The 10,633-nt window shown below is 48.8% G+C and overlaps 1 protein-coding gene across 1 annotated transcript; it reads left to right on the plus strand.

Moving 5' to 3' along the window:
- Window positions 1-444: 444 nt before the first annotated feature.
- PDZD9 (PDZ domain containing 9) lies at window positions 445-9,678 on the plus strand (the record flags this gene model as incomplete). The annotated part of the gene is made up of 4 exons (XM_084250218.1): window positions 445-478; window positions 2,211-2,390; window positions 6,751-6,940; window positions 9,294-9,678. The coding sequence occupies 4 exons, from the start codon at window positions 445-447 to the stop codon at window positions 9,676-9,678; spliced, it is 789 nt and encodes a 262-aa protein (XP_084106344.1).
- Between the last annotated feature and the right edge of the window lie 955 nt (window positions 9,679-10,633).

Genomic DNA, 10,633 nt, shown 5'->3' on the forward strand with positions numbered 1-10,633 from the left:
GGCAATATTTAAAAAGACCCCTATTCCCGCGCAGCAGGGGCCCCTGCTCTCCCAGCTCCCGAGCAGCCGGGGTGCAGCTCCGAGACGCCCTCCTCTGTGCCTCCTGCACCCCGGGCCGCGCTCCATGGTTTGCCACGAGTGGACGACGCGAGCCAGGCCGTGTGGAGGCCCGCGCGGAAGTTGGCTCCGTCCCGGCCGGTCTCCGGACGCGGCTCTTCCCTGCACCTGCCGAGGCCGGGCCGGGGCAGCGCGGGGCTGGCCGGGCTCCGGGCGTCGCCGCAGCGCCCCCTGGCGGCCAGCGCGAGGGCGGGCCCGCGGCCCCCGGCCACCCGGGGCGGTTGACTGGGCGCTGGTCCCCGCGGGTTCCAGACGGTTGGGAGTGGGGCCTCTTCAGCCGCGACCGGCTCCGGGAGGCCCTCCCGAGCGGCCTGCCTCTCCGGGCCCATGAAGAAGGCCTTAGGGGGCAAAGGCAAAAAAGGTGAAGGGGCCGTGGGGAGAGGGTGAGGCGCTGGGGTCAAGCCTTCCTCACTGTCCTCTTCTGTAAAATGGGAGCATCACACTCTTCACCTGGTGACCACGTCGCCCACCAGCCCTGTTCTCAGCTGTAATTCCCGTGCAGTGAGAGCCCCCCCAACCCCCCCATGCCCCCCCCCAGCCCTTTTTATTTAGTGTCCAGCTCTTTGAGTTTTGACAGGCGTCTGCCCACTGTCCACCAGGCCGGCGATCAGACGTGGGACCGGCCCCTGGTGCCCGTCACCTTGTGCCACCCCCTTCTCCCCCACCCGGATGCTGACATGCCAGCTCTGTTTCCTGGAGTTTTGCGCTCTCCACAGAAAATGCCATAAGCATGGGATCATGGAGCCCGGAGTCTTTTGAGTCTGGCTTCTGTCACCGCCCCCCCATACATGCATGTGCACACTCAGGTGGGACTGATGTCCTGTGTGCCGGGAAGCGAGGCTCCAGGAGGGGCGACCTGGAGTTGCACCCACAGTTCTGAGAGGGCTCTGAAGCCCTCGGCCCTAGGGGGTGGTGGGGTTGGAGATAGGCAGGGACACTGGCCTGGAGGAAGCCGGCAGGAACCCAGGCCAGGTCCGCTGGGCTGGGGCTGGGGCTGGGCTGAAGAAATCCCTTCCTCAGCGACGGGAGCCTCCAGAACAGCACCGTGAGGTGCATTTGGCCGAGGCTTGGCAAGCAGCAGTTTGTCCTGAAGGAAAAGTGTTGCGTGTGTGTGAAATGCTGGAAAAGTGTGCTGCAAACAGACGTTCCCAGCAGCTTCCCATGCGCTGAAAATGAGAGTCCCCAGAGACATCCTCGTGAGAAAATAACTTGCTTTAAAACACTCTTCGCTTCTGTAGGAAACACCTCACCCTTCCCACTACCCACTGGCCCAGATTTCTCCCGTAGATGCTTTTTTCTACTGTCCCTTTCACCGTCTCAGCCGTGACGTGGTCGGGTGATTGGGCACCACCTTCCTTTCTCCCTTCCACACCGCACCTCGCAATCCACACCCCGCGCTGCAACCAGAGCAGCTGGCGGGAGGGGGGAGCAATTCCGAGAGCGCCTGGTGCTTGAATTCCTTCTAAGCCTTTTCCAGGAGGGTCACTTGCCCAGCAGCCGGCCGCTCTCCGCCTTTGCTCCTCCTGTCTGCCCCGCCTGGTCTCCTTTGTCTCTTCTAGTTCAGAACCGTGATTCAGTGAGCTCTGTCCTGCTCGCCTCTGCCGCAACAGTTACTGGTCCATTCCAGCTCACTTCAATCGTCGCCTGTCCTGGGAAGCCTGACCTGCCTTCCCTGCGGGAGACCGTGGCCTCTGGGGGCTCATCCTTATCTCTCCAAACTTTTCCTTGATTGCCTGTGTTACGTGTTGTAATTCAACACATATTGACGCGACTGACTGCGGTCTCCTCCACTAGGCTAGCAGCTCCACCGGGGTGAGAAATGCTTGTTTCCCAGCACACTGCCTCCATCGATAAGTGTTCATTCGAATAGATAATGACCCTGATGGGGCTCTCGCCACACGCGGGCAGCAGGCAGACTGCACAAGCCCCGCTGTGGCCCCCTTGAACTCCCACATCAGCCCTCCCGGGTGGACAGTGCATTCTGGATCCTCACTCTGCTGGTGGGGAAACTGAGGACTAGCGAGTCTGACTTGAGATCCCCAGGGACTGCTGTTTGGGCGAAGGACTGAAACAAATCCCTCTCTTTTGATTAGAACCCCAAACCAAGGTCAAGGTCGAGCCATCCAGTCACAATTTGAGCAAAACTGAGGAGACCAAACTGACTGTGGGCAGCCTGGGATTAGGCCTGATCGTCATCCAGCACGGACCCTACCTGCAGATCACCCACATCCTCAGGAAGGGGGCAGCAGCCAGAGATGGAAAGCTCAAGCCAGGTGACAGGGGTTTCCCCCGCTCCCCACCTGCCAACCCCACCCCCTCCTGCAGCCAGGGGTTCAGGCCAGTTTTCAGTGCGACCACAATGACAGAGCTGGTGTGGACGAGCCGACGGCTGTCACTTTACACAACCCTCGCTGGGGGGCACGTGATTCATGGAATTTTTACAGTAACCCTCCGGACAGGAACTACTACCCTTGTGTCCCTGTGACAGGTGAGGGCACTGAGGCTCCTGGTCCAAGTTTATACCCACCCAGTGAGTAGGATACAAACCCAGGCTTGGGGTCATTCCAGAGCATGTGGCCCTCTGTGGGCAAAGATTCCTTTTTTGTGGGTAGTGCTAACATTAACATTCAGCCCATGATCTCATTTCACCCTCCCGAGAACCTCCTGAGGTAGAGTCTGCATTAAACCACCAGAGACACCAGGAACCAGGTCTTTAGTAACTTACCCCCGGCTGCTCACACCAGAGTTCAGGAGCTTGATCAGCACTGGCCTGCTTTTCTTGACTTTGGCTACACCAACTTTTCATTCAGTTCCAGACATGTTTTCCCAGTGTCTGCTCCAGGCCTGTGCTGAGGAGCAGGGGAGACACACAGGGAAGGGGAAGGTGACAAGAAGGAAGAACTGTTCAGTGTGAGCTGCCTGAATTCGGGCCCCCGCTCTGCCACTTTCCAGTTCTGTGACTTTAGTCACCTGGTCTTTACGTTGGGGTAAAAGCACCTTTGAAAGACCTTGCTAGGATTTGCTGACATCAATTTTATGAAAGTGCTTTGAAAACCTCAGTGTTGTGGCAATCGTTGCTTTTAGGTTGTTCTTAGAGATGTTCTAGACATTTTTTTTTTAAATAAATGATTGTGGTGCAGGAGCCAGTGGACTAAACCACTGATTTGTGTCTCTGGTCACCATTGCAATCATCCCAGGAGCTTTTAAACTAAGACGTGACCCTAAGATGTGGCAGGTCATGGTTTGAAAGCTCCTCAGGTGATCCCTTTTGCAGTTTGGGTCTGAAGCTGTGGATTCAAGAAGAAAGTAGGTAGATGAAGCCATTATTATGGAACAGTTTACCAAAGCATTTTCTCCCCAGATCACTATGTGGTGTGGGGGAACAAACCGCCAGAGTTCTGGACTTTCAGGACCAAAAGAACTCCAGGACGGTCCCAGGGGCTTCTCTGGGGTCGGGTGAGAGGCCAGTGATAGCTTGAGTGGGGTGGAGCTGGCTCCCTTGCGCTGGTGGGGCTGCAGGTAGGGGCTCCTTGAGTTCTGAGGAGACTTAGATCTAGGATTTACCCATGGGGTGGAATGCTTCCTATGTCTGTGTGTAATAAATGAATCACAACTGTTTGTCCCAGGCACTTTAAGATGTTTCCACACATTTCTAATTCAATTTTTGCAAACTCCAGGAAGGGATTGAAATATAGAGGCTCAGGGAGATGTAGTACTTTATCAATACGTAGAGCTTTGGCTGCTCAGAAAGCTTGTCCCTTTGACCTGAAATGTGATTTTGATCCAGAGGAGGTCCAGAACCCCAGGTCTCTTCATGACACGCCAGTAATTTCTCTTTATTGCCTAGGTTTCAAAGACAGTGCAATTCAATCTCTTGGACAATGATGATGAAATTTTGGGAAGTGATAGTCCTAGAACCCTGCTATTTCTTTGACCCCACTACCTCCCAGCCCCTTTATTTCTCATCCTGGTGCTCTGAAAGTGTTTTCTTTGGTGTTTCATAATAGGGATTTATCTTCATTTTATGGCTGGCTTTGATGTTTGTTTATTCTGGCTAAACTATAAATTCCTTCTAGCTGGCATGGGACAATTAGTTATGATTCATTTAGTATTAATTTCTTAAGAGATCAATATAGCTTTGAAGGTAACAAGTCATGTTCTGGCACCACTCTTACCAGTGGGTATTCCCTGAACGCTGGCTGCAGGGCTGTCATCCTGCCGGTGCTGGGCCATAATGCAAGTCAAACAGATGTGGTCTCTAATCACAAAGAACTTATGGATCTCAATAGCCTAGTTGTGAGAGATGGAAAACAATAAATAAAATCTATTTTTCAATAGTGGCTTGGCCTCTGCAAAGTTGCTTTCATATAGGTAATCGAGACAAGGTTTATACAATGTGGTTCCTACAGCCTATTAAAACTGAAAAAAAAGTGTCATGAAGTTGGTGTTCATAAATCCCAAATTGGTGTTTCTTTCTGAAGGGCAGTGTTAATATCTATTGCCAGAGTAATCACATTCATACACTGACACGTTTGGTTTAAAGCCAAAACGGACAGGGAATTAGGCTCTTTATTTTCTGCCCTCTTGATAAAAAGTCACCCTTTAACAACATTAATTAAGCAGAATGCCAAGCCACAGCTTTCAGCTATAAACACTCCTTTTTCCATTAGGCAGAGAGGGCTTCCCCCACGTTGTAATTAACCTCTGTGGGGTGAACAGCTGTTGGGTACTGTGCACTCTGCAGGTTACTGGGGGCGGCGTGGGGGGTTCGTTTCATCCTGAAGCTAGCTTTCCATCCTTGGCTGATTTTACTCCCAACTTCCTTTTTAAGACCAAAGTAGATTTTCTCCACCCTTCTAAGGATTCATTTTCTTTGTTCCCGGGAACTGGTGCTTTGGGCTGGATCTAGCGTTATGGAACTCTGTCCTTGGCACTCCTTGGGGACCTCCTTCGGGAGAGGGTATAATCCCCCACAAGAGCACAGTGGGGTGCAGTACCCCAGAACACATTTCCTTTCCACTCTTCTGAGGTTGGGCTTCAGCTATTTGGAATGAGGGTGATTGAGTGGTTTCCAGCTTCCCATGCTTAGAGGTGAATGCATCCTTGGGGACTTTATCCCGCGTTTAAGTCCCCATTACCAGCTGGCAGCATCTTAGTAATAGACCTGAAGACTAAGATTTTACTTCATGTGTCTCTCTTTACAAATGCCATTTCTTCGTATTCCTTCTTCTCTTGCGGAGCTCCCTTGTAGCAGTGCTCTTCATCGCAAGCAGTAAGAAGAGTTCTGTTAAGGAACTCAACTCAGGATTTTGGGCCTGACAGAATTAGCAGAAAGTCTGGAGAATCGCATTTGAAAAATGGCAAGAAAACGAAGGGTACCTTAGCTACCTCTGGAACGTGGGTGCTCCTGCTCACCCCCTGCATCTTCTGCCTGCCCCAGGTTCGGTGACCCAGGTTGGAGCGCCCGATGACTGGTTCTAGTTTACATGCCCAGGTCTTAGCTGCCGGGGTAAGGAGGTGGGTGCAAGTGAATAATTGGTCTGACTTCCAGTTTCGAGGTGTGGGTTCTTACTGTCACCATGTGGTTTCTCTTCACACCTGCTGGGGACTCAGCTCCACAGTTGACCGTCACGCTTCCCTCCCTGCCCAACACTGCCCTAAAGTAGGGGTCTCACTGTCAAATTCCTTTGATTCAACATAATCTCTGGATACACCGCCTAATTAAAGCTTGCCAATTGTCCACTGCTGCACGCAGAATTATTTGCTCAATTAAAACCGTGCAAGGGCAGAGAACTAAAACAAAAGGCTTGGTGTTTAATGCGTTCTACTTGCTGGGGAGGGCAATGGGACTCGCTAGACAGATATAGTAGAGTAGGTTGTTTGTTCACGTTAGTATAAGTAGTTTCTCTTTAATAGTAATAACCATTCAGGGCCTCCCCTGGTGGTGCAGCGCTAGTTTGTTCCCTGGCCGCTGGCGAGGGTCCCACACACACACAAAAAATAGTAATAACCATTCATTTTCTTTGAAATAGACATTTTTAGAATCCCACAGGCTTGTTTAGGTTACAAATGGTTTTAGCTTGTCACACCAACGACTTAGAAGTGTTGTGAAGACATGCTAGAGTACCTACAGTTACACTGCTGGTGCCCTTCATTATTATGCAAAGGACATTTATGTCACTGCCATGGTCATCTTTACTAAATAAAGATTGAAACCTGGGTTTGGTCCAAAATTCACCAAAATGAATACAGGGCCTCCTCTGGTGGTGCAGCGGTTGAATGCTGGGCTGCGAGACTGCCCGCAGCCTGTGAAACGCCTGTTTGATCCCTGGCCGGCGGCGGAGAGGGTCCCACATGGCGCCACAGACCTCTCCTGCTGTGCCCGCTGCTCCCCTCAGCAGTGTATTTCGTCAGTCTGCCTGTTCTGTTCCCCGCTCTGGCTCTGGTGGGTTCTCTAACCCTCCTGCACTTCTGACTGTACCCAGTGCTTATATAAATAAATAAATCTTAAAAAAAACAAACAAAAAAACCACAAAATGAATACATAAAATGAAACACCTCACAATAAAACTAGACATGGTGTGATGCCTTTAAACCATTATCTTAATTTTATTGATACTTTTTCCTCTCCAGGTGATGTGCTGATTAGTGTAGGCCATGCCAACGTGTTAGGATATACGCTTCGACAATTTTTAAAGCTTTTGCATCATATCACCATAGGAACAGTGCTACAAGTCAAGGTTTACCGAGATTTTATTGACATACCAAACGAATGGGAAGATATATATGATTTAATTCCTGAGACCAAGTTCCCAGTAACACGGTAAGTATTTCATTTTAGGAAATCTTTGTGATGCTAGAGGATCCCCATGGCCTGTGAAGCACAGGGTCTTGGTTTAACACGAGCATTATCAAATGGACCATGGGAGAAAATTTACTAGGTTTCTAAATCTTTTTGGCAAGGACAGTCTGCAAGACAGGATGATACAGGCAAGAGCCTTGAACCTGGAGGTCAAAAGAAGCATTCCGTCAGAACTTGGCTTCTTCCAAACCTACTGCTGTTATTCCCTTTCCAAAGTCAACCCTTAACCACTTGCCTTTAATCTCATTTCCTCAGGTGTCTCATGCATTTTCAAGTTTTCTCTGGTTCCTTCTCAGTAACAGTAAAGTCCCGACCATGATAGCAAACCCTGTGTTAATTCTCTTCTCCGTGCCTCCTTCAGCCACTGACGCGTTCTTTGATTCTGAGCGTGCTGAGAGAGAACTGCAGCAGATGCTGCCATCTCTCAGGCACTCCACAACCCACGTGGTCCCGGCCTTGCTTCCACCGCTTGGTGGGAGGACTCTCTCAGGGATACCGGCAGCCTCCATGCTGTGGAGGCTGTGGAGACACCCCCAACGGACTCGTGTCTTTACTTTGCTGGGCTTCTGAGCAGCTTTAGGTGCTTCGCACTTTGTTGAAACATCATTTTCCCCAGGCTGGTGACCCCATATTCCTGATTTCTTGGGCCCCTGGGCACTTCCTCTTGGTCTCCTTTTTACTCAACCTTGTAGTTCCTCAAGGTTTAATCTTTGCCTCTACTCAATCTCCTGAGCAGTATCATCGGGGTCTGACTTTTAGTACTGTCCATACATACATTACTTCCAACTGTGTTATTTCCAAATGTGTGCTTGATTTCTCCATGCCCTCTCCCCGTAATTACCGACTTGTTTTACCTCCCATCTCGCACACTGCCCACTTCTCTCCAGCCACTACCATAACCCCAAAGTCCTCTGGTTTCCCTGCACTTACCTGTCCCCCATTTACTTCCTACACAGAAGGATCCTTTTACAAGGCAAATCTGATTGGCATACATTCCTGCTTAAAATCTTGCAAGATCTTCTTTTGTGCTCAGGATAAATGCCTGTCCAACACCAAATCAAGGGTCAAAGAAAAGCACTTAGTAAAAATGATGAAATACTATTTTGTCACCAGCAGTGAAAAATTTTGGGAAAAGCTCTCCAAATTCTTGGGACCAAGTAACACAGGCAGACATCCACAGACAGTAGTAGTAACTCTAGTAAGTCTGATGGGTGGGTGAGGGGCAGGGGGAAGAAATCTGTGCCCCATTTCCTTGTAGAACAAAATGTGCAGATCCAAGACCTAGTTTTGCATCTGCTAGTCAACACATCAGGAAAGGGGTGGGGCTGGGTGGGGTGGGGTGGGTGATAGTGACAGATACCATTTGCCCAGGAAAGGAATAGTGCAGGTTCTGCAGGCATTAAGAAAGTTCAAGAAGCCTGTACTAACTAGTGGGGAAACATCATCAAAGTTTCAATAATCAAGAAAACCAATAGTTGGGGCAAATTACAAAAGAATCTTTAAAAGCTTTTAGATTGCAACAGATAAGTGGAACAGTGAACAAAGAGGCTAGGAGGGTGTTCTAGAATTCCACATGTGTAAACCTAAAAGAGAGGCAAAGAATGATGCTCAGAAGAAAGCAAAGATGTATCAATGATTATTAGCACATGGAAAATCTTTGAGGCCTACTATCTCCTGGCTCCCAAAGAAATGGGTAATTGCTGACCCAGAGGACAGAGTTGAACCTGTCGATCTGGATGAAGCAAAATTAATGACCCTGTAAGGTCTGTTAACATTGCAGTCAGTTCAGGGTTAGGTCTGTGTAAAGCTTTCTGAAGTACTGCAAAATATGTAAGGAAAGGGGCCTCCCTGGTGGCGCAGCACTATGAAACTGTCCGCAGCCTCTGCAGCGCGGGTTCAATTCCCGGCCGGCCAGGGAAATGCCCACATGGTGCAGCAGACCTCTCCTGTCTCACCTGCTGCTCCTCTCAGCAGTGTTATCGGTCCGTCTGCCTGTTCTTCTCCCTGCTTTGTCTCTGGTGAATTCTCTCACCCTCCTGCGCTTCTGGTCTATAACCCAGTTTATGTATAAATAAATCTTAAAAAAAAAATGAAATACGTAAGGAAGAATTATGATTTGCATTTAGGAATAGAAAAAAATTTGAAGGTAGCTCTAAAAAGAGAGCAATTAATTTCAACCACACAGAAAGGCAGTGTCACAACTAAACTGTATCCTTTTACAAGTCAAAGCAGATTGATTATCAGTCATCTTATTAGGGAACAATGAATGTTTAGACCTAAGACTCCATTTCATTCACTAGTCTTTTCATTTCAGCACGAGGTCCGAGCAGTCAAAAGGTTCTTTGGCAGGCAGTGATGACAATGAAGATGTAGTTTCAGATAAAAACCTTGAGTATTACAAACAGCAGAAGCCAAAAGGGCAGCAGTCTGCAAAGAGACCAATGTCCATCTCCAGAGAATGGCACGGGTATAAAAAGAAGAGCCACACCATGAGCGTGGGGAAAGACGCACACTGTGATGTGATGCTTCACAGAGACCAGAAGAAGGAAGTGCGACCCCCCTCTCCGTACTGGACAATGGCGAAGCGAGACTTTGAAAGCTCCTCCTCCTCCGGCTCCTCGGCCTCCGACGCGTTTTGGCTGGAAGACTATGTCAAAGTTGAAAAGGACAAGGGGCAACCTGCACCGAAAGTTGCTTAGGCGTTAGTTTGCAAATTGTAACCATTTATTTCACAACATCCAGTTTTTTGTACATCGCCATGAACATTTTTTTGTGTACTGCTACATTTACAGGCACATGTGCAGACATCACTATGTTGTAAAACCTTTGGAGACCTTCTTCAGCATAATATCCACAGATGTCCCTGGGGCCTCACTGGCCTCACAAACCTTAATCTCAAATAACGTCATTGGGACTCCTTACTGAGAAGAAAGTCTGTTTTCAAAAAATGCGGCAGAGGAGCCCACTATCAGAATGTGTGAACACGGCAGAGAATTTCACTTTTTAAGGTAAGTACATTTTTATTTAGATACTTAAGCTTGCCCTTTTTGCAAACTTCAAGTACCCTACTTAGTACAAACAACAGAGAGAGAATTTATGGCTAGTTGTTCACATTAGAACTTGTTTCCTTTTCAGTCTACTTTTATTGAATATTGGGCTGCCAGTTAATTACCTGAAAGAGACAGGATAGAAAGACAAAGGAGGGCCTCCCTGGTGGCGTAAGGGGTTAAGACACAACCTATGAAGCTATCCGCAGCCACTGCAGCGAGAGTTCGATCCCCTGACCAGCCAGGGAGCTACCCATATGGTGCAGTAGATCTCTCCTGACTCACCTGCTGCTCCCCTCAGCAATGTACTGCCACCAATCTGGTCAATCTGCCTGTTCTGGTCCCTACTCTGTCTCTGGTGAATACTCTCATCCCCCCACACCTCTGGCCTGTACCCCAGCTCTTGTATTCATAAATAAATATTAAAAAAAAAAAAAAGAAAAAGACAAGGGAGAGGAAGGTGAGAGAAAAATAAAACTACCATCTGAAGATAAATCAGACATAGAAGCAACAGGAATGAATATAGGAGATGACTAGTAGAGAATTTATATTTTTCAGAAATAACTACTATAAAAAAACCAAAAAGGGGATAGAACCCAGAGCATTT

Source organism: Talpa europaea (assembly GCF_964194135.1).
Source record: "Talpa europaea genome assembly, chromosome: 12".
Classification (NCBI taxonomy): Eukaryota; Metazoa; Chordata; class Mammalia; order Eulipotyphla; family Talpidae; genus Talpa; species Talpa europaea.